The 25250-nt window shown below is 35.4% G+C and overlaps 1 protein-coding gene across 1 annotated transcript in view; it reads left to right on the top strand.

Moving 5' to 3' along the window:
- Window positions 1-23872, top strand: part of LOC127163946 (kinesin-like protein KIF21A) — a 54666-nt gene extending 30794 nt beyond the window's left edge. Inside the window, 24 exon segments of the mRNA XM_051107526.1 lie at window positions 1191-1266; window positions 1386-1488; window positions 2711-2899; window positions 3217-3416; window positions 3515-3622; window positions 3726-3794; window positions 4116-4201; window positions 4203-4268; window positions 4347-4491; window positions 6239-6433; window positions 6621-6722; window positions 7564-7729; window positions 7856-7876; window positions 10252-10309; window positions 10596-10650; window positions 11014-11201; window positions 12231-12353; window positions 15437-15573; window positions 16056-16230; window positions 16332-16487; window positions 18871-18988; window positions 19287-19457; window positions 20229-20428; window positions 23157-23872. Coding sequence (XP_050963483.1) covers window positions 1191-1266; window positions 1386-1488; window positions 2711-2899; window positions 3217-3416; window positions 3515-3622; window positions 3726-3794; window positions 4116-4201; window positions 4203-4268; window positions 4347-4491; window positions 6239-6433; window positions 6621-6722; window positions 7564-7729; window positions 7856-7876; window positions 10252-10309; window positions 10596-10650; window positions 11014-11201; window positions 12231-12353; window positions 15437-15573; window positions 16056-16230; window positions 16332-16487; window positions 18871-18988; window positions 19287-19457; window positions 20229-20428; window positions 23157-23214 — 2965 coding nt within the window. The 3' untranslated portion in view covers window positions 23215-23872.
- Window positions 23873-25250: the final 1378 nt, after the last annotated feature.

Here is a 25250-nt window from a genome sequence, read left to right as displayed (position 1 = left end):
CCAGAAGACAAAATAAGTTAAATTTACCCTGATCTTTAAATTTCAAAAGTTTTCACCCCCTGGCTGTCCCTCAGCTGTCCTCGGTATGAAAAGATGGATTTCGAAATCATACAATCATTATGATTTGGTGAAAAAAAAAAAAAAATTGTAGGACCTGAAAGATTTTTCTGAGGAACAGCAGGCAGCTGAACTGTTCAGGACAAACAAGGGACTCATGAACAACTATCACCAAACAAAAAAAGAAAAAGAAAAATGCACACACACACCGCTCTGAATCATTTAGGTAACAACACAGTATTAAGAATCAACCATATTTAAACTTTTGAACAGGGTCATTTTTATAATTTCAACTATTATTTTGTCTTGTGGACTATATGTAAGTGCCTTTTATGCTAAATATCTTATTCAGGTCAGTATTAAATAAAAAATAACATGCATTTTGTATGATACCTCTTGTTATGGTAAAATAATTAACATTACATACACCTTACGGATTCTGCAAGGTGTATGTAAACTTTTGACCTCAACTGAATATGTGATTTTTCTACAATTATTAAATGAAACAGAGCATTTGCAATTAGATTTAACTATTTTTATTGAATCTTGCCTGCACTGAGCGACATCTAAGTATTAGTTATAGTAAATATTGTCATTAGCATGTCACTAGGCTAATATTTTGATGCTTTACTAAGCATAAATTTGGATTGAAAAAACATATCTGTGTTGCCTTTAAAATCTATGTTGCTTAAAAATGCTGTCTAGGCAGGTAGCTCACTAGGGTTTGGAACAAAGAATAAAGAGTCTTTTATCAAAATCGTTTTAATTTAGTCGGGTTTTATTTTGGTAGCCCTTTAAGATGTGTAATCAGCTGACATTCATGTTGATCAATAAGTGATTTTGTTTTAGAGTTTAACAGTATAGTAGGCTCAACTAATTCAAACTAACACACTGAATGGTTTAATCATTTGATAACAGAGCTTGGAATCAAGTGTTTTGTGCTTAAAAGACCCCATGAAATCAAAATAAACTGTTTTAAACGCCCCTTTAAATAGGACATACATCAACACTGCAAAGATAATTGTGATCGTCAACAATTTTATGGGGTTTTTATGCAAATGCTGGTACTAAGGGGTTTGTTTTTATTGAGTTTGATGATGTAGGTTTAATGATATTCTTATTATGTCATACAGTGTCATAAAAGAGGAGGGGCCAGATAATGAGCAGGATAAAGAGGCCTCTGAGAGAGCCAGCGAAGAGCCAGAAGCAGTAAGTTAAACTCTTTCCTGTGTGTACAAATGATATGCTGTTTTAATTTATTGATTATTTAGTTTCTCTGCGATCAGAGGCCAAATTCGCTTGTAATGATGCCAAGGATCCTCTTGCAGGATGTGAGTGATCATGATGAAGGTGAGGAAGCCGAGGGTGATGAAGAGGAGGATGAGATGGAAGTGGACAGTTCTGATGAGTCTGAGATAGAGGAGGAAAAGGGTAAAAATGCCTACATTTAATCTGTGATGGTTTAGATCTTGTTTTTTATTTTATTTTATTTTATTTTTTGAAAATGTTGGTGGAATAAGTCCTGCAGACAATTTAACAAGATTAAAAAATAAATAAAAAAGCTATTTGTTAATAAGGTAAAAATTTTACATTATAAAAAGAAAAATAAAGTAATTTAAGGTTTAAAAACTATTTAAAAATGAAAAATAAAGTAATTTAAGGGACACAACATATATACTGTATATTTTAAAAAGCCCATTTAATCTATGATAATCTATTCAGCATGCCTAGATTGCATTTTTTATATTTTTTATGTATTTATTTATTTATTTTTCTGCTCAGAGGTAACAATTTTATTATCTGTAGTAGATAGACGTTTATTATTTGTGGCACATGAGCTTTTTAAACTTCATTTGTGAAAATGATTTATTTTATTTTATTTTTTTACATTTTATTGAAAATGTTGGTTGGATAAGTCTTGCAGATATTTAAACTAGATTTTAAAATAAAAAAGCGATTTGTTTCTAATATAAAAAAATATATATATTATAACACATACATTTAAAAACAATATCTAAAAAGTAAAAAGTAAGTTAAGGAACACAACATATATACTGTATAATAAAAAAAAAGCCAATTAAGGTAATAATGATAATCTATTCTAGGTATTTTTTTAGGTTTTTTTTTAGGTTTTTATTTGTGGCACATGAGCTTTTCAGACTTCATTTGTGAAAATAGGAAACTCAATTAACATTTATTACATGATATTGTGCTCAAATAAAATATTGAAATTAGTGCTGGGCAACGATTAATCGTGATTAATCGCATCCAAAGTTTTGGTGTGCGGAATATTTCTGTGTATGTATTTATTATGTATATATAAATACACAAACTTGTACGTATGAACATTTTTTATGTTTACATATTAAATATATTTATATATAATAAATTAAATTAATATAAATATATACATTTAAATACATGTAAATATATATTTTTTAAATATACTGTATGTGCATGTCTTTATATATACATAATAAATATACACAGCACGTACACATATATTATATAAACAATAACTTTTATTTTGGATGCGATTAATCGCGATTAATCATGATTAATCGTTGCCCAGCACTAATTAAAATGTTATTAACTTAAGTCTTCCTTTTGTTGAGGTCAGAAACCTTAATTCTGTGCATTTGTGTGTTAACAGAGGACTTCCAGGCGGATTTGGCCAACATTACATGTGAGATTGCCATCAAACAGCGTCTGATCGATGAACTGGAGAACAGTCAGAGACGTCTGCACACGCTCAAACAACAGTATGAGCAGAAACTCATGATGCTGCAGAGCAAAATCAGAGACACACAGCTGGAGAGAGACCGCGTACTGCAAAACATGGGTACAACAGACACACACACTCAGTATAACTCAGTAGTTTATATTATAGATAAACAAACTATGCAAGTAATGAATTTCAAAAAGATGATTACATTTTGAATGAAATCATGCATCTGCTCCATTCAAAATCTCTAGTGCCCTCTACTGGTTAGATCTGGAAATAGCTGGAATGAAAATGCAAAAGCATAAATAAACGAATACAGGCCTTTTCACACCGCAAAGTGAAAGTTGCGCAGTTTAACTGTCATGGAAGGTCACAACAGTTTGCTACCTACAGTAAAAGTTACATTTTTAAATTTCTATCACATTTCTGTGCAGGCTCAGTGGAGTCATGTACGGAGGAGAAAGCAAAGAAGATAAAGTCAGAATATGAGAAGAAACTGAACTCCATGAACAAGGAGTTGCAGAAACTGCAGTCGGCGCAGAAGGAACATGCACGCCTGTTGAAGAACCAATCACAGTACGAGAAACAGCTGAAGAAGCTACAGCAGGAAGTTACTGAGATGAAGAAAATGAAGGTAGGTTTGTTTGTTTTTGTGTGTGTCTGTAGCATTTCTCAAACTAAAACACTAGCAGTGGTGTCTCATCACTGTCATGGGGGCTTTGTTTTGCTCAGGTGGGTTTGATGAAACAGATGAAGGAACAGCAGGAGAAGAACCGAGTCACAGAGACCCGCCGCAACCGAGAGATCGCCACACTCAAGAAAGACCATCGCAAACAAGAGGTGACACACTGTACCCAGAACAGCCCGAGAGAATTATGGAATATTTGGAGACACATTCCCTGCTCATTCTCTTCTTTTGTTTTCTCTTTCTTGTCTCGTTTAGCACCAGCTACGGCAGCTTGAGGCTCAAAAGAGACAGCAGGAGCTCATTCTGCGCAGGAGGGCAGAGGAGGTAACAGAATCAGGATTATTTGGGAATTTTTTGTTACGAAAGCACTGGTTTGATAGCTGTAGTTATTTGAAAGGACTTAGAGATTATTAAAAATTGTTAAAAAAAGAAAAAAAAAATCATTTGTCAAAAGTTTTGGACTTTCAATGCAGGGAATCTTTCAGGTTTTATTAAAAATAGCTTCATTTGTTTTGATGATCAAAAATCTTATGGGTTTGGAGCAACATGAGGGTAAATAATGACATTATCTTAATTTTCTTGGTGAACCATCCCTTTAATTATTCACAGAAACTAAGATTTTTTTTTTCTGCTTCTTTAAATCAGATAACTGCCCTGAGGCGCCAGGTGCGACCAGCATCAGGCAAGGTTAGCCGTAAGGTCAGTTTACCAGAGCCTTTGCAGGAGTCTTCCCCCCCGTACAGCTGTCGGACCTGTCAGACCACAGACCAGTGGGGCCACGGCTCCTAATGGGACAAGGTAAAGTGCGTTTCATTTCAGAAAGGTTTTCTCATGGATATTTGAGTGACTGATGTGCTCATGATATTTGTATTTCAGAAAATACCTGATGAGAACAGGAGGAGTGTATTCTACTAGGTCGGCGCGGGCCAAATGGCAGTCGCTAGAGCGGCGCATCAGTGACATCATCATGCAGAGGATGACCATCTCCAATATGGAGACCGACATGAACCGCTTGCTTAAGGTGACCGAGAACAGCTTTCTAGGGATTCAAGCGCGTAGCGCTGAAACCCTATTGTAATTGTTAGAATGGCCAAGGATCAGCAATCTCCATGTAAAACTGATTGTGCAGACCAAGCCGTAAGTCGTAGAGACTTGAAACGTGGTGGGATGGTGGTACTTACTCCGCCTACAGTGTCAACAAGGCTCGCCCCAATTGGCCTAACGGGGGCGCTACAGCGATCAAAAGTACTAAATCACTCATAACTCCTAAACCATCAGTCGCAGGCTGATCTTATGTCACTGGAATCAGATTCGACCTTATTTTGCGAACTAGTCCTAGGTTTTTCATCCGACTGGAACCAAACCAGGGCAGAAAGATTCTCTGGAGAGTAAATATCAATAATTAAAAAAAAGTTTAACTTTCGACTCACTGTCACAAAGGGACACCAAAATGTTCAAAAGGGCCAGGGCCACTTTTAGTAAAATGCCTGTAACTCCTGAACGGAAAGAGATATCTTTACCAAACTCAGGACACTTATGTAGCTTGGCCACTTGGTGGCGCTATAAGACAGAAAAACATAAATATGGTGATACCTTCGCAACCATTTGTCCTATTAACATGAACATTGTTGTGCATGGTCTTGGTCCAAAATGCCACAAGTGTCTATAACAACATTTTTGCATATCAAAAAACATGGCTTCCGTTGGCTGATGGATTTTGAGCACCTATTAGACAAGGTTAACGGAGACTGATCGGAACGAAACTCAATGAGCCTGTTTGACTCACACCCCCAAAGGTCTGTGTGAAATTTGAAAGAAATCGGCCACTGGGGGCAATATTACATTTTTCAAGGGTGATTGTACATTGTGCGGTTTTTCGCACATAAACGCAGTATTTGTATCATTTGATAGAACTCCTCATTCCGGGCAACTTTGCCTCTAGAACCACTGCTGTCAGTCAAATGATTTGATTGTAAATTATTTAATTAGTCCTAGGTTTTTCACTCAATCTGGGAAAAAATACTGCAGTACAATTCCCTGGACTCTCTAGGTCAATAATTATCAAAGCAATTGTTGAAATTTACCCTTTGGAAAGTGATAATGGGGTCGTTTAGAAAAGGGGCCTGTCCAAATATAACTAAAATTCTAAAAAGCCTAAAGGAAAACTCAGAACTTCATGAAACCTGATGAGCACATGCAACAGGTGATTCTAAACAAGCATGCAATGTTTTGAGGAGATCGGGCCACAGTTGCTGCTATTACAGTCAAAAAAATGAAAAAACATCATATTTCCATGGTAATGAAAATGAAAATGCTTTTCTAAATCATTGATTTAAGTGGTTACAGGCTTCCTAAATTATGTCTTTATTCATATGTGCTTAAATGCCAAAGCAGTTGTTCCCAACCATATTTCTGGAGGCCCCCCAACACGGCATGTTTTCCATGCCTCCTTAATCAAACACACCTGATTCAGATCATCAGCTCATTCATAGAGACTTCAAGACCTGAAATGGGTTTGTCAGACAAAGGAGAGATGCAAAATGTGCAGTGCTGGGGGGCCTCCAGGAACGTGGTTGGGAACCACTGCCTTAAAGCGCTTGAACCCCAGTAAATGCTGTTTGCAGCTATATTTATTACTTTTTCAACCATCAATGAAAATGTACTTAGGACAAACAAGACATAATGTAAACTTGTGGTCTCATGCTTAGCTTAAGTGAATTTGAGAATGAGTTAACTGACAAACTGTTCTTTTAATTCCCTGTGTACAGCAACGTGAGGAATTGACCAAGCGCAGAGAGAAGGTGGTGAGGAAGAGGGACAAGATCGCTAGCGAAGACACGGATGCCGACAGGACTGTTGTCTCTCTCAATGAAGAGATGGAGTCGCTGACCGCTAACATCGACTACATCAATGACAGCATTGCAGACTGCCAGGCCAACATCATGCAGATGGAAGAGGCCAAGGTGCTTATGGGAGACAGGAAATTATGTTATACACAGTATTACACTTTAATACACACAATGAAATAATAATAGCCTAGCAGCAGTCCCCATTTATGATGGAAAAATGCATTGTAGGATAGATAAGTTTGATACAATGGTTCTAAACCTTTTTTAAATCTTAAATCTTTTTTTTTTTTTTTTGCTTTAGGAGGAGGGAGATACAGTGGATGTCTCTGCCGTGATCAGCTCATGCACACTATCAGAAGCCCGTGTCTTACTCGACCACTTCCTGTCAATGGCCATCAATAAGGTACTGGAGCCCAGAGAGATGCTAAATATACCAAAGTTAATACTTAAATCTGCATTTGTATTTGAAATTAACCTATTAGCTTTTAAAAAAAAGTTTTTTTTTTTGTTTTTTTTCTACATATGTATATATGTATATGTATATATTATTATTATTATTTTTTTTTTATACTATTAGGGTTTTTGTTTTATATTTTGAATAAATATTGTGACAAATTTCATGTAGTTCATAATATAATATAATATTATATAATATAATATATACAACCTTGGATACACCTGCATAGCACATTCTGTTTCAGTTTTCTGTTTGTTTGTTTTCTGTTTTTTTTTTTAATTTTTAATAAATATTCTTGACAAGTTTTATTCCATTTATAATTGTATTATATTATATTATATTATATCATATTAATGTTATATTATGTTATATATATATTAATTTATTTTAAAATGTATTTTATTTATTTTATTTATTTATTTATTTTATTTTTTTAAATGTATTTATGAATTATTATTTTATTTTTGTATTTTTTTTGCAAATTTTAAATAGTAATTTATTTCAGACCACTAGTTTAGTGATTGTCAGATAGTGGTAGATATATACAAAATATCTTCAGTGCCGTATTCTTAACTTATAATTTGTTATAATGATTATCATTGTTACAATAATTATCATTACGACGGAAATCTGTGAAAAGACATTTGCAGTACATCCATAATATGACCCATTTCCGAGTACAACAGAATATTCAGATTTCACAGAATTGTGAAAAGACTGCAATAATAATATAAGTTTATATTATTTTCCCACCCTCAAACTTTTCAATGTCCAACACTGTTCTTAGGGCTTACAAGCTGCACAGAAGGAATCTCAGATCAAAGTGATGGAAGGGCGTTTGAAACAGACAGAGATAAACAGCGCCACACAGAACCAGCTGCTCTTCCACATGCTGAAGGAGAAAGCAGAGCTCAACCCTGAACTGGACGCTCTGCTCGGGAATGCTCTCCAAGGTCTGACACACATAAACGCATGTTCACATTCAGCTGTTTGGTTTTCGTTCTCTAGACTTGTTCCTTAAGATCATTTAAGTTTGATTTTGATTTGCTTTTGTCTTTTTGTTGCCTGAATTCAAACAGAACTAGGTAGCGTGTCGTCGGGTAAGTAGAGGCCACTAGAGCTGTCCACCAGTGCATGTGTCTTTCCCTCAGACTAACAGACAGTAACAGTAGCGTAGAGCTGCATGGGTCTTGCTTAAACCCCTTATGGACTTTACACTTTGAGGAACATGTCTCTCCACTGGACCATCAACTATAAAAGCACTTTAGAAGTCTTAAAGGGATACTTCACCCAAAAATGAAAATTACATCATGATTTACTCATCCTCAAGCCATCCTAGGTGTATATAGTTTGCTTTCTTCAGTCGAATACGATCTGAATGTAATGGCTCTTCCAAGCTTTATAATGGCAGTGAATGGGTGTTGAGATTTTAAAGCCCAATAAAGCACCTCCATCCATCATGAAAAGTACTCAACATGGTTCTGGAGGGTTAATAAAGGCCTTTTAAAGTGAAGTGATGCATTTGTGTAAGAAAAATATCCATATTTAACAAATGAATGTGAAACAAAACACCGGTCATGAATTATAAGTACAAAACAAGGTTTTATTAAAAAAAAAAAAAAAAAAAAAAAAAACAAATGTTGGAGGATTTCGATATAAGTCAAGAGGAGACTTGTTATTTGCTGATAGAAAATGAACCAACATCAGCAAATAACTAGTGTACTGCAAAGATTTTACCATAAATTTCCTAGTTTTTCGACTACTCCTTATGATATTTTAATAGCATATTTATAAGAATAGTTAACAGCACATTTTCAACTACAGTAGCAAAAATGCAGGTAGATATAGGAAGTTTGATATATTTATGCAAATCGGTTCTTTTAAACAGTCTCATTCAATATATCAGTTCAAAAACTTTTTTTTATATATATTACTAGATTTATTTTTATTGTTAGTACTCGTTTCTTTAAGCCTTTTTCACATTTTAAATCTAGCTAGTAAAAACGACGATGACTTCTCTTTTAAAAATATTAATAATATTTTAAAATATTATATATATACACTACCAGTCATAAGTTACTACTAATACACTAAAGTTTTTGAACAATAAGATTTGTTATAATTTTTAATGTTTTTTTAAGAAATCTCTTTTCACCAAGTCTGCATTCATTTGATCTAAAGTACAGCAAGAACAGTAAAATTGTGAAATTTTTTACTTTTTAAAATTACTTTTATATTTGAATATGTTTTAAAATGTAATTTATTACTGTGATCAAAGCAAAATTTTCAGCACCATTACTCCAGTCTTCAGTGTCACATGATCCTTCAGAAATCAATCTAATATGCTGATTTGCTGTTCAAGAAACATTATTATTATTATTATTATTATTATCAATATATAAAACAGTTGAGTACATTTTTCAGGATTCTTTGATGAATAGAAAGATCCAAAGATCAGCATTTATCTGAAATAAAACATAATATACACTATACCATGTAAAATCTTGGAGTCAGTATAATTATAGAAATTAACACGTTTTATTAATACTTTTATTTAGCAAGCATGCTTTAAATGGATCAAAAGTGATGATAAAGACATTTATAATGTTACAAAAGATGTTTATTTCACATAAATGCTATTCTTCTGAACTTTCTATTCATCAAAGAACCCTGAATTCTCAGCTGTTTTCAATACAATAATAATAATAATAAATGTTTTTTTGAGCAGCAAATCAGAATATTAGAATGATTTCTGAAGGATCATGTGACTGAAAATTCAGCTTTGAGATCACAGGAATAAATTACATTACATAAAATATATTCAAATAAAATTATTATTTTAAATAGTAAAAATATTTCAAAATGTTACTGTTTTTGCTGTACTTTGGATCAAATAAATGCAGGCTTGCTGAGCAGACGAGACTTATTTTAAAATGTTAAAATTTTAAGACCTATATGAAAAATACAAAATAAAAAAATAAAACCATGTATATCTTCCATCCCTATCATAATTAGGCTACTTTAACACTGTTGCCACAGGTTGTTTTTCACGTTGTTTTTACCTCCGGAACTCGTTTTTCCCCCCCCTTAAAATAGATTGGGCTAGTTTTGGGCTAGTTTTGAGTTGCAATTGGGCGGGTTTTGTTGTGAAAACCTGGCAACCCTGCATTAGAGTCACTTTTCAGGTGGTAAAACGCACAGCTGTACTACATATTCATTTACTAGTTTCCTTTCTTTGACTTAGTGACCACACATCCTTAAAAAATGTTTGCAACCCTAATGCTGGTGTCCTGGCTGTAGACTGACCATATATCTCCTCCTCCTCTAGTTCTGTTGAATTCAGGGTTGTGATAACAACACTGTGATGCATGTCGCTTGAATAATGTTCACTGATATCATACTGACAAAGCTAAAATGAGAGAGCACAAGCGTGATTCTGAAGTGTGTGTGTGTGTGTGTATGTGTGTTTGCTCAGAAAACGGTGATGAAAGCAGCAGCGATGAATCAGCACAGAGTCCAGCCACAGAGAAAAGGTAAAAGCACTACAGTCAAGCCAACAACACTTTTAAACTGAATTGTGAATCTGTCTTGATGTCATTTTATCTATAAAACACACTCACTTGGTTCAGTTGTTGAGTCATTTGGTGAAGGCTGATTTAATATACTCCTGAAATTGTTTGTTGTGCACATTTTGGAGGCACTATATAACATTAGCATCAGCATCAGTGTTATTTGGCTCCAGTGAGCATTTCAGTCAATATCAGCGTCTTACAGGAACTCATAATTTTGCAAGTTTTGCTGTTTCTGTGTCTCTTGCAGTTGTTTGGCTTCGGATCTCATGAAACTTTGTGGAGAAACCAAAGCCAGGAACAAGGTAGAACAATAGTGATTCTACACATGTATTTGCTTGTGTTTATTCTAAATAAAAAATACAATGTGATTTAAAACCTATTGCAACAAGCTTATTAAAATAGCCCATTTGATTTTGTATTATTTACTTCCAACTATGTTCTATCTACATAATTATGGTTTAACTAGTTGATAATTATAGACACAGAATAATAGTTTATCATGCAACAGTAATAACAGTAACAGAAGCCCTAATTATCTTCAATGAGGAGAAAACAATGCTGAGAGCATAAACTGAGCTGAATACTAGATCGTAAGACAAAAGCGTGACAAAATTGTCCTTATCCTTGATATACAAATTCATTATTTGAGTATATGATACATTTAGGCTCGCAGAAGAACGACCACACAAATGGAGCTGCTGTATGCCAACACCGGTGACCCCGACGCCCCTCCAGAGGGTTTCTCTGCCCCTCTGCTTCCAGTGGTGGAAAGTCCAGAAGGACATAAAGAACTGGCACCCATTCCCCACTTAGGGGACAGAGACCCTAACTTAGCATCCAAGACAAATGCTGCGTAAGTGTTTGGTGGACTTAAAGAAAGCAAAATCTATGTATTATGCAAACATTTATTTTCACAATCATCAGTTTAGTGGCCATTCTTTTATTCTAAACTCTTCATACATTGCATTGCGAAAGTGTTCATACCCTTTAATTTTTTTTCCCCACATTTTATGTTTCAGCCTTATGTTAAACTGTTTTTCAATGACTTTTTTTCACATCTATCTAAACTCCATACTCCATAATGACAAAGCACAAAACAGGTTTGTAACAACTTTGCAAATTTATTAGAAATAAAAAACCGAAATGATTCCATAAGTATTCATACTCTTATCTGGGACACTTGAAATTTAGCAACATTCATATCACTTACTGCACTTCGAGTGAAGATAACCTGGGGGTATTAGTTGAATGGGAATGATTTGGAAAGGCACACACCTCTTAATAAGAGGTCTAACAGCTGAAATTTCAGAATTCAAAAATTCAAAATTCAGCATTTAGAGGTTCACCTTCCAACAGGACATTGACTGTGCTTGAGTGGCCCAGCCAGAGCATAGGCTTGAACCCAATCAAACATTTCTGGAGAAATCTAAAAATGTGCGTTTGCCTCCATCCAAGCTGACAAAGTTTGAGAGGTGAAGACGTGAGAAGAATGGCAGATAATTCCCAAACGCAGATGTGCAAAGCTTGTCACATCATACCCAAAAAGACCTGAGGCTGTAAAGGTGCTTCAACTAAGTGCTGAGTTAAGGGTGTGAATACTTATGCAATCTACTTATTTTAGTGTTTTATTTCTAAAGCTGTCACAAACCGTGTTTGTGCCTTGTCATTATAGTGTACGGAGTGTGTGATTGATGTGGAAAAAAAAGCAGTTTAATTTAAAGCAGTTTAACTTAACAGCTACAACATAAGAAAACATGAAAAAAATGGAGGGGTATAAATACTTTTGCAACGCACTGTAAACATGTCAATACATTCTAATAATTGTTATAGTTACGTCTGATGTGATGTTTTTAAGTGAAACTGGCTTTTGTCTAATGTGTAGCTCCAGTGCCAGATCTCCCACGACTACAGAAAGGAAGTCTCTGGATCGCTCACCTCTCTCCCGCAGAAGAGCTCAGGACAGGAGCCAGAACCTTACAGAAAGAACCAAAACCTTGGACAAACAGTAAGAAATGGCTTGCTACACAAGCATCTACACAGATGTTCTAAATGTCCTGTATTACTAAAGTGAATGTCCATATTTTCATTCAGTGAACAAAAACTTTTTTACTTTTGATTTAGGTGTTCTGTTCAGGGATTGATGTTGTATTAGAAACTCAATGTCGTGTCTGTCTCTCAATTTCAAAAACTGTTTTGCTTTGATCTTCCCATAATTCTTTTCTCTGTCTGATCCTGCAATAATGTGGGAGTGGCGGCTCTTGTTATGAAACTGCATATTGTCTGTGGTATTAATTTTGGACATGCACAGACAAGTATCTGCTATTATAAAGGCCTTCAGTCATTCAAAATTACATAATTATGATGTTTTTGAGGATGTTATTTATTGTGATGAAAATAGTGGTAGTTCTGGCAGGTCAGGTTAGTCAAGCTCGCATCAGCTGACTTTCATGTGATCCACGTCTACTTAAATGAATGCGACTTCTATCATAGCACCCATATATAAGGTCCTTAAGTATTATCAGCAGCTTCCGCGTTGCTCAATCCCAAGTCAGGATTCGGCCTTCTGATTCCCTTTTGAATCAGACTAATTTCTAAAATGTTTACTTTAAATTATTGAACATTAAAGATATCTGTAATACATTTATGTAGGTTCTGTTCTGTTTAACCTAGGGGGGTTATTGCTGCTTTCCCTGCTCTCATCCATGCTAGGCTGCATGTATGCGCAGGAAGTTCTTGCCCTGAACAGAACCATACAGCCAATCTGAACTGTATGCTAATTATCAGTCATCTTTGACGATAGTGGTTCTGACAGAATTATTAGCAGTTTCACCAGTCATTTCTTTTCCCTTTACATAAAACATGTCTTAAAGGGATAGTTCACACAAAAATTAAGATTCTGTCATTATTTACTCACCTTCACAATGGTCCAAACCTGTCTAAGTTTCTTTCTTCTGTTGAGCACAAAAGAAAAATTTTGAGTGCTGGTAACCAGAATGTGGGTAAACTTCAATAGTATGGGGAAAAAAAATATGTTTGGTCACCAACATTCTTCAAAATATCTTCTTTTGTGTTCAGCAGAAGAAAGAACTTCATAGAGATTTGGAGTAAACACTTCTGCTGTAGAAACTGGTTATAAGTAGGTGTCTTAAAAGCCAGCGTCATACTGCAAGCTGCAACCAACCTTTTAAGGTCTGGTCACATTTTGTCAGGATTTCCAAAAAAGGCCTATTTTCCATTGGCAACAGTGTATGATCATGTGAATTCCTATTGTAATGACTGGATTTTGCACCATTAAAATTAAGATTTTAAAGTAATCCAGTAGGGCTGCCCTGGGCTAAAGATTTTTCTCATTGACTAGTAGTTCATTTTAACCCTTTAACTGTCACCGTCCCCCAAGGGGGGGGGACGCCTACGTTTACTTCACCATATTACAAATAAATCCTAATCTGATCATGACAAACTATACATATATATTTTTGTGATAGAACTTATGTAGGAAAAGTAATAGATTAATATATGTCCAGAGTGCAACTTAAAAAATCTACATCATAACATGAGTTCTGACCTTTGTCACAAAAGACTTTCTTCGTTGCCTTTATCCCTATCACGCTTTAGAAATCATAAGAAATTATATATCAGTTCAAAACTTAAAATGCCAATATTCATTCTTTGAAAGGCATTTTAAAATCAGACATTGCATTACCACGGAAAATGTACATCAAAACCATACTACAAAATGTTTTCATTCATTAATTATAAAAATGTCTGGATTTTTGGTCTGCGTTTTTATGTCTGTTTTAAAAAATGGGAGTGACAGTTAAAGGGTTAAGCGATTAATCGACTAATCACACTTTTGTTAATAAACCATTTTAAATCATAATAATGTTCCTTTAATTGCCTACATAGCCTAAAATGCGCTAAAGTGCATGCATAAAGCTTGCCACAGCACACCGGCAGCAGTAATAGTTATAAATGTGTCAGGAAAAAACTGCAAGGAGGCTGCATTAACTTAATAATAATTTATTGATAATTGATTGATAGTGCTTTCTTTGTTTTTGGCTTAAAAGATTAAGATGGCGACACTGACTCATAATTTCTGTATTAGTGGATGTGCCTGTATGCATGTTTCATACGGATTACATAATCTGAGTATATTTGTTTTCCGTTTGAATAGGTTCATTTGAAAGTTTCTTTTTTTTCTTTCTTTTACACGTTTACAGAGACCGAGACGGCAAAAAGCGCATTGTTTGCTTTCATTATTTTACAAAAGCACAATGTTTTGTTGTTATTGTGCGTGCACAAAAATAGAGTATTTACAGATTCGAAAGATGTATTACTCTTATCTGTATGACCAAAAATGACAAAGTATTTTAAAAGCAAGTGACCGCACCGGTGCCTTAATTTGACATGCAGTAAGCGCGCTACTATTCAACTTCCACACTCAGCACAGACACTTGAATAGCGCACGTTTTTCTAGGTTATTAGATTGAGCAGCCATGTAAAGTTGCTAGCCTACTAACATATTTCAGATAAAAAGCCATATTTGAGGTCGATGAATGATGAATTTGGATGTCATGCCCGATGTACTGTATTACCACATAGACCAGCTGTTAACAAACTGTCCATCATGGACTGCATGACTTCGCCACTTCCTGTGGATTTTTTTTCTGCGACTAAGCGACTAATAAAATTTTAGTCAACCAAGCCTCTTCTCATTGACTAACAGACTATTAGGGTGCAGCCTTAGAATCCAGTCATTTCTATAGAAATCTACACAATCAAGAGTTTCATGTGAGAGAAAAAGATTTCCCCACACTGATTTCACAATGAGTTCAAGTTGGTAATGTGGATTTCACTGCAATTACCAACAGAAAATGGCTTGGCTGACCACTGTGTATTGAACCTGTTGCAAAATCTGCATGGGAAAAATTCAGAACAATGGTAATTGTGACCACACCAGTGATGCCTAAAATTGCTCACTAGCTAGGCGTCTTGCTATGGTTTGAAACAGAGCTAGTGTTTTATTAATCTGATTTGACTGAGTGTTTAATACACCAGTATCATGTGTTTTTTTTTTTTTTGGTCCAGAGGTGTGGCGAGCCCAGCTCAGGCGGCCCGATCCAGTCGAGTAGCCAGACTGCAGTGTGTGCATGTGGCTGAGGGTCATACAAAACCCCTGCTGTGTGTGGACTCAACTGATGATCTGCTCTTCACCGGCTCAAAGGGTTAGACAGTGAACTTTGATTTTTATGTAAAGAGTTACTGTACAGCCTTACAAACTAACCATTTACAGGACTTAATGTCACCACATGTGCGGTCAGCCAGTTGTTTATGCGATAATGACCATCTATATACTATCCTATATATTACACTATTGATTAACAGATAAATAATTAAAACATTCAATGTTTTAATTAAAACATTCAAATCGCAGAGAACATAATTTTTCTACAGTTAAAAGAGTGTGCTGGCTAAGCATTTCAGCTGTTGGCACAGTGAAAACTAGCAATGCGCTAGCAGCACTTATACTTAATTAAATCCTTCCGTTAATATATTTTTTATAGCTTGCTGGCCTTACTACATTTTTTATGTTCTATAACACATTATAACCAATTATGAATGCAGAGAATTCAAATTGTTACCCATCATGCATTGCCAGTACAAGAATGACTGTGGTCTATCCCCATCCATTCCTTTTTTATCTCAGATCGCACATGTAAGGTATGGAACCTGGTAACGGGTCAGGAGATCATGTCTCTTGGAGATCATCCCAGCAGTGTAGTGTCAGTCCGATACTGTTCCAGCCTGGTCTTCACTGTCTCTACTGCTTATGTCAAAGTATGGGACATCCGTGACTCTGCCAAATGCATCCGCACCCTAACGTGAGTCATCCTACTGCTTAATTTATTGAAAGCCAGTGTTCTCTAATGCTTCTGAATATTTTACCTATGGTTGCTAATTTTTAGCCCTCTGTCTCCTTCAGTTCTTCTGGACAGGTGTCTCAAGGTGACACGTGTGGAAGCAGTTCCGTTGCCATTCCTCCAGGAGAAAATCAGATCAATCAGATCGCCCTCAATCCTTCCGGAACATTCCTTTATGCTGCATCAGGCAACACAGTCAGGATGTGGGACCTGAGAAAGTACTGAACAATTTTACATTTACATTTAGTCATTAAGCAGATGCTTTTTTCCAGGTTGACTTACAAATGAGGACAATAGAAGGAGTCAAAACCAACAAAAGAGCAATAGTATATAAGTGCTGTGACATGTCTCGGTTAGTCTTACGCAGGGGTGTCCAAACTCAGTCCTGGAGGGCCGGTGTCCTGCAGAGTTTAGCTCCAACTTGCCTGAACACACCTGCCTGGAAGTTTCTAGTATGCCTAGTAAGAGCTTGATTAGCTCAGGTGCGTTTAATTAGGTTTGGAGCTAAACTCTGCACGACACCGACCCTCCAGGACTGAGTTTGGACACCCCTGGTCTAACGTCATAAATGTAGCAAGGGTTTTTTTAATATATAATAACTAAAAATAAAACAAATAGTTAAAATAGAAATGGAATAGAGAATGCTAGTGTTAGAGGGTCGAGTGTAGATGGAAGAAATGTGTTTTTAGCCTTTTCCTGAAGATGGCAGTTGGGCAGGTCATTCCACCAGGAGGGAACAGTTAAGGTAAAAGTCCATGAAGGTGACTGTGCATTTTTGGGATGCCACTACAGTGCACCATTCATTTGCAGAATGCGTCCTTCTGGAGGGCACATATGTCTGAAGTAGTAAATTTAGGCAAGGGGGTGCAGAGCCAGTGGTTATTTTGTAGGCAAACATCAAAGACTTGAAATTTATGCAAGCACTTACGGCACCCAGTGCAAATTGATATACAGAGGTGTGACATGCACTCTTTTTGGTTCGTTAGGGACAAATCTTGCAGTCACATTCTGGATTAATTGTAGAGGTTTGATGGAACTGGCTAGAAGACCTGCCAAGAGAGCATTGCAATAGTACATCCTGGACAGAACAAGACCTTGGACAAGGAGTTGTGTAGCATGTTTCAAAAGAAAGGGACTGATCTTCCTAATGATGTTAGCAAAGTGGTCTGTGAAATTCAGCAGATCATTAATCACAGCTCCAAGGTTCCGGGCTGTCCCTAAAGGAGCTATGGTTAATGTGCCTAGCTGGATGGTGAAATTGTGATGAAGTGATGGGTATGCTGAAACCACAAGCAGTTCTAACTTGGCAAGGTTGAGTTGAACGTGATGGTCCTTCATCCAGCAAGATATGTCCATTAGACATGCTGAGATGCAAGCAGCTATTGTCGGATCATCAGGATGGAATGAGAGATAGAGCTGAGTCTCATCAGCATGTAAATGATATGAAAAGCCATATTTCTTTTTCTTTTTCCGAATGCATCGTGATTCTCTCTCGAATCGATTCTGAGCTTAGTTTTTAACAGAAGATGCTGCTCTAGGATAGTTTTTAACCACACACTTTAAGGCTCACGAACATGAGCACTTGGTCGTTCATCTGAATAATGTAAGGGGTTAAATTTTAGGTATAAGTAGTGTGTGTGTAAGGAACTGGACCCAAGCAGAGTACGGCTGTTTCTTAAGCACGCAGTGCCATCTGCTGTTAAAAAAATAAGATCAGAATCAATTCAAGTGACAATTGCATGCATTCAAGAATCGATTTGTCGTCACAGTACTAGTTATACACTTACACATACTAACTATATTTTGTCCTGTAACGCCACCATATCAATAGTTGACCTGAAAGAGGAAATGGATCATTAGATCAATTAATGTACTCATTTGACTAACCTGGGGTGTTTCCCAAAAGCATTGTTAGCTAACTATCATCACAAGTTTCGTTGATACCAACATTCGATTTACTGTTTCCCGAAAACACCAATATGGTTTGCAGTTTGTATGGTTGTAACTACAGCTCTCGACCTGTGGTCAGAAGCATATTTTCTTGTTACTATGACATGTTAATTGATATGAATGGCTAGCTGTGTCCGAAACAACTTAAAGGGATAGTTCACCCAAAAAAAGAAAATTCTCTCATTAATTACTCACCCTTGTGTCGTTCCAAAGCCGTAAGACCTTCATTCGTCTTCGGGACACAAATTAAGACATTTTTGATTAAATCCATGAGCTCTCTGACCCTCCATAGACAGCAGGGATCCTACCACGTTCAAGGTCCAGAAAGGTACCAAGAACATCGACAAAATGTCCATGTGACATCAGTCGTTCAACCGTAACTTTATGAAGTTACAATTCACGGATTTGTGTTCTGAAGACAAGCAAAGGTCTTACAGCTTTGGAATGACAATAAAAAACCATGAGTAATTAATGACAGAATTTTCATTTTTGGGTAAACTATCCCTTTAAATGTTTGGTAGCGTGTCTTCCACCAGTTGCGCAATGCCTACTTTTTTCTCTGTTACAATTTATAAAGTTGCCTTTAAAACCTGCACCAATTTTAAAAGTAGTTAAGTCTCCGTTTACGTTATTCATTTCTGTTGTCCACAGGTTTGTATCTACTGGGAAACTGACGGGACATCTGGGGCCGGTAATGTGTCTTACGGTAGACCAGATGGGGAAGGGTCAAGATGTGGTCATAACAGGCTCAAAAGATCACACCGTTAAGGTACGTTCAGACATTCTAACACACTCTCTGTGAACTAACATAAGAGTCTCTGTGGGTGCACATGCTGATTTCCATATGATAATTTTCACCTTTTGGTCATGGCTCATGCACAATTACACAAGCTGTTGCAGCTCATTTATGGACGCTTGAACGCAAACGGTAGTTTAAATTATTAATATGGCCTCAAGTGCAACGAGAAGCAAAATGGCGATCCAGGAACATGTTTTTGGACTCTGATAGACATGTTATTTGGGACTTGTGATGTATCTCTAAGGCTTTTACTTTCTTGTGTTGGCAGATGTTTGACGTGGTGGAAGGCGCTCAGGGCAGCATCACTGCCACACATCATTTCGACCCATCCCATCAGGATGGGCTAGAGGCTTTGGCCATTCACGGTGATTCACTTTTTACTGCTGCCAGAGACTCTTGCATTAAAAAATGGGACTTAACCCGCAAACAGCTACAAGAGGTAAGTACCGTTGCAGAGAAAAGCAGCTTTGTGGTAAACGCTATGGCTGTGTTCCAAATCCTAAGTAGTATTTTCAGGCATCTTTCCCAAAACTTAATCTGTTCTAAACAGTAAGCAGCAAAACTATGGTGCATACTTTTAAGAACTTGTTGTGACTCAAATCTAAGGCAACATTGAATGTATTCTCTGAAGATAGGTCCGTTCTTGGACTTGTCATTCAAGATGATGGAATCAAGATAAAATATTATAAATATACCTCTGTTTAGAGTAGAGAAAATGTTTATGGTTAATCTAATTAAAATGTGGCTATTTTAAAATATTTGTGTGCTATGCTTTTTAATGGTTATAGAAGCTTAAGGTGTCAACTTAGCCACATGCTAACACAAAACTGTTGGAATCAACGTATCAGCTATGAATTGCTCTTATAAGAAGATTAAGATGCTAGCTTAGCATAACATGCTACACACTTTTGGAATCAGTTAGCAGTTTAGTTTCTTAGTGTTTAATCTGAGTCGTTAGCTTAGCGATATGCTAAAGCCTAACTCGGTTTGAATCAAGAAAGTCTTTAATACTTAGAGAAGGCTATTTGTTGGCATTTCCATTCATCTTAGCAGCAATTGGAAGAGTTTCCTTTGTTATAGATTGACAGTAAACGTTGAGTTGACTTTTGTTATCCAGAAATGACTTGTAGCTATCACACATGAAGACTGAGTACAGTTAAAACCTCACACTGAGTAACTGAGTTGTTTGCATGTGTTTTTAATTTTGCAGCAGGTAGAACGGTCTCATTCGGATCTGCTGAGCTCTCTGGCGGTGGTTCCTGGCTCCAGCGCTGTTGTGAGCGGCTGCAAGGGCGGACTGCTCAAATTCTGGCACACAGACACGCTTAGAGCTCTGGGAGAAATAAGGGGTCATGACAGCTCTGTCAATGACATCTGCACAAACAGCAGTCAGCTCTTTACCGCCTCAGAGTGAGTGACAGGCATTTAGACATCAACAAAGAACACACACACATATATATAGGTCTAATATACAGATAAACAGTTTTAGATGCTGTATGCAGTATTGAAGAGCATACCTTATTGTATTCATCCTATAAATATAAATAACACCTCAAATTCTGAACAAACAGACTGCGATTTTTGCTGGAGAGACAATAATGCTAAATACTACTCAGGTAACCACATAGTAATGCATTGGAAATAATTTACGAATAATCCTAATAAACCTAATAGCATTCTAATATGCACTCAAAACACTTTGGAAAAGGCATACAGTAGCAGCCCCATGTTAACAACCTAACCAAGTGCAAAACAATGTAAAACTGTCCTATTAATTGCTTAGCCAATAGCTTAGTAACCCATGAGATTGTTTCGTTGATTTGTGTTCATCATCCTTTCCTATCAAAATGCTTGCTACGGATGCAAAAACACAGAAAATCAAACCTTTTTTTATGACGGACTAAAGTTTCGGAGGGAGTGTGTAAACATGATTGACACAATATAAGGTTGTATTTATTTTTTAACATGCAAAAATTTCGGGACGAGAATTTCAGGCGAGTCCACTTCCAAAACAAAGATTCACATATAATGTACTCAGCCGTTGTCATCCAAGATGTTCATATCTTTCTTTCTTTAGTTGTAAAGAAATTATGTTTTTTGAGGAAAACATTTCAGCATTTTTCTCCATATAATGGACTGATATTGTGCCCCTATTTTGAACTTCCAAAATTCAGTTTAAATGCGGCTTCAAACGATCCCAAGTGCGGTTGTAAACAATCCCAGCTGAGGAAGAAGGGTCTTATCTAGCGAAACGATCGGTTATTTTCATTAAAAAAATTTAAAAACTTTTTCATCTCAAACGCTCGTTTTGTCTTGCTTTCCCTGAACTCTGTGTATTCTGACTCAAGACAGTTAGAGTATGTCGAAAAACTCCATTCGTATTTTCTCCCTCAACTTCAATAATCATTTCAAAATCATCCTACATCGTTGCAGAGGTACCGACCCAGTCTTTGCAATGTGAACATGCAAAGAAGATCAAACACCCTTAACAAAAAAGGTAAAACAGCGATATAGGACCATTTCGAAGTTGACGGAGAACATGAAATGGGAGTTTTTTACCCTAACTGTCACGAACCGGAACAAAAACAGAGTAAGACAAGACGAGCGTTTAGCATTAAAAAGTATATAAATTATATTATTTTTATTAAAATAACCGATCATTATGTTTGAGTTGGCATTTTGTGACCCTGGACCACAAAACCAGTCTTAAGCAGCACAGGTATATTTACATAAATACACTGTGTGGGTCAAAATTATAGATTTTTCTTTTATGCCAAAACTCATTAGGATATTAAGTAAAGATCATGTTCCATTAAGATATTTTGTGAATTTCCTACCATAAATATATGAAAACCTAATTTTTGATTAGTAATATGCTTTGCTAAGAACTTCATTTGGACAACATTAAAGCCAGTTTTCTCAATATTTTGATTTTTGCACCCTCAGATTCCAGATTTTCAAACAGTTGTATCTTGGCCAAATATTGTCCTAACAAACCATACATCAATGGAAAGCTTATGCATACAGCTTTCAGATTATATATAAATCTAAATTTTAAAAAATTAACCCGTATGACTGGTTTTGTGGTCCAGAGTCACATTTGATGATAAGCAAATTACAGACATCCATTGTTATGAAATTACTAAAATGTGCCAATACATTATGTAACTTGTATGTTAGCTAGCTAATGTGCTAAAAATGATTTATAATTTTACATTCCATGCTTCTGAATTTGGGGGGGGGGAGTACCTCTCGAGCAATAAGTACATGTATGAAACAAATATTTTTGTCAGCTAAACCAATTTCACATTAAATATTTACCTGAAATATCTCTAATATTTCAATAATTTAAAAACACATTTGCATGTTTACAGGTCAGTGTTACTTAATGGTCACACTGACATGCAGCTAAACAAATATTTCTGTTTCCATTAAGTGTTTAAATTATTTTTTTATTTTACATTTTTGTGATTTAATTAATTATTAGCTTTTTATCAACTTACAAACCCACAGCAGTTCTTACATTAAGCCCAGTTTGGAAAACCCTGGTTTAATGTAATGGTTCTTATAATGTCCAACTGAATATATTTTCATTTTCTTTGCTTTTTTATATCAATATAGTATGTTAAATGGTAAGTTTAAAACAAGTTAGATGGAAAAAGTAATCTAAAAAAGTAGTCAGAATACAATACCTAAAATAAGTAACCAAGATTACAACCAGCTACAGTTTGAACAGAGAAAAGCAAATTAAAAGCAAATTACCGCCGTGTTTTTTTTTTTGCGTGTTAAACAATGACACAGATACCTGTAATTTGACGTGCGCAAACGTTAGTAAATCTTGTTGCATGATTCATTTTAATACTCTCCTCCCATAAATTTTAGTGAATCCTAACAGTACTATTTTAACACCAGAAAACGGTTAGCTGTTAGTAAATCTGGCCCTAAATGTGCTAAAAACCATCTGAACACCCTAGCTATTGTGTAGCAACATGTTATAGCAACCACTCGGGAATCACAACAGCCTAGCATTGTGGCTACTCTTCAGAAAATACAGAAAACAGTTGCCAAAACTGCTTTATTTTGAGCAGTGAAACTAATTTTCTGGTCGTTGGTTGGTTTTTTTGTTTGTTTTTTACAGTGACCGGACAGTGAAGATTTGGCAAGTGAAAGGATCTTTAGAGGATGGCATTCACTGATGAGAACACAAGGTCGCGTTGAAGGTTTTGGCTTCCTGCAAGAATTTCCTTTACCAATGTGACACTTCTTTCCTGAAACTCTGGCAGCGATTCAGAGGAGAGCTTCCTGTTGTAACTGCTGTGTATTTCCTCATCTACAGTGTTGAAGTGCCCTGTTTAGCTGTTGCTGACCGTAAAACGGGATGTTGTAGGTCAATACGTGTTTTTGTTGATGTGGCACCGTCCTAAAGCTGGGCTTTGGGCATGACAGACTGCCATATGAGCGGTTGTTTAAGAAGCACACGTGTTTGTGAACTTTATGTTGACTGGACTGAACCGATACGCTCTTAAATTATTCGTTAATATTGATGTCAGCTGTTTTCCGATGTTTGTTGACCAAAGTTAAACTCTTTTTGTGTGAATCTTTCCAATGGAACTACGACACAGATCTCAATGCAACCGTACTGTAGTCTTAACTGCACTGGAATGGTACAGTGATATTTGCACCGGTGTCTCTGTCTACTTTGTGTTTTACCTTTTTATAAAGCCTCAGCTGGTTCTTTTTCATTTTCTGGTTGAAGCCTTTGAGTACGCTGTACAAAGATATTTCCTCGGATGTACTGTAGTTATTATCAATGTCAGATGGCGAGTGAAATAAACTACATCTGTCAAAATCTTACAGGCATCTCTGCAATGTTTTAGTGTAACAATACGTTTGAACGAATTTACTGTACTTCAAATGATGTTGAGTAGTAAAACTGCAGTGTCAGAATAATATCACTAGGGGGCAGTGCACACATAATGGACAGTCAACTGGCATATATAATGTATATACTGTAGATAGTCTCTCTCTCTCTCTCTCTCTCTGTATGAAACATGTTTAATTCATGTTAAAATATATTTATGTCCAGAAATAAAGATCTGATAATTAATGAATGATAATAAAATAACATAACATATTAAAATAAAATAGAAATAAATTAAATAAAATAGAAATAAGAAATAAAGATCTGATCATGGCCTTGATCATAGGTTTTGCTAATATGTATGCTAGAGTTTTGTGTGTGGACTTGTTATTTAAAAAAAAATAATATAAAAAATTAAATAGATCTTATAACATAATAATAATATATATAATATAATAATATAAAATAAAATAGAAATAAGAAATAAAGATCTGATCATGGCCTTTATCATTTTTCAACTGGATTCTGCTAATATGTAGCTAGTGTGTATGTATGCTAGTGAGGATTTTTGATATTGTGTGTAGACTTGTGACAATAGAATAAAATAGAATAGAATAAAATAAAATAAAAAAAAATAAAAAATCTATATAAAAAATAAATAAAATAATATAAAATAAAATAATATAAAATAAATAAATCATCTAACATAAAATAAATAATTAAAAATATATATAAAATAAAATAAAACAGAAAAATAAATAAGATATAAAGATCTGTTCATGGCCTTGATCGTTTTTCAACTGGATTTTGCTAACACATATACTAGTGGGGATTTTTGATATTGTCTATGGACTTGATTAAATTAAATTAAATTAAAAAGTCTAATAAATCATATAAAATAACAATACATATGCTAGTGAGGCTTTTTGATATTGTGTGTGAATTTAACAAAATTAAATTAAATTAAAAAATCATATAACAAAAATAAAATAAATAATATGAAATTAAATTAAATATAAAATAGAAATAAGACAAAGATCTGATCATGGCCTTGATAATTTTTCAGCTGGATTTTACAAATACATATGCTCGTGGGCATTTTTGATATTGTGTGTGGACTTGTAAAATAAAATAAAATAAATCATATACAGTAACATAAAAATAAAATAAAATAAAATAATAAAGCTGACAAAGATAATTATGGATTTAAACCAAACCCCCTTAATGCCCCTCAAAATGACCTTTGACCCCAAGCATAAAGATTCTGAAGCCATGCACATTTTAATTTGATAGTGGTTACCAATTAATATTTAATATAAAACTGTGTTTCTCTCCCTGACATGATTAAATCATATAATTAAAATAAACTAC

The sequence above is a fragment of the Labeo rohita genome, chromosome 4 (genome assembly GCF_022985175.1).
Source record: "Labeo rohita strain BAU-BD-2019 chromosome 4, IGBB_LRoh.1.0, whole genome shotgun sequence".
Classification (NCBI taxonomy): Eukaryota; Metazoa; Chordata; class Actinopteri; order Cypriniformes; family Cyprinidae; genus Labeo; species Labeo rohita.
Note: the sequence above shows the minus strand (reverse complement) of the source record. Positions and strands in the feature narration are given on the sequence as shown.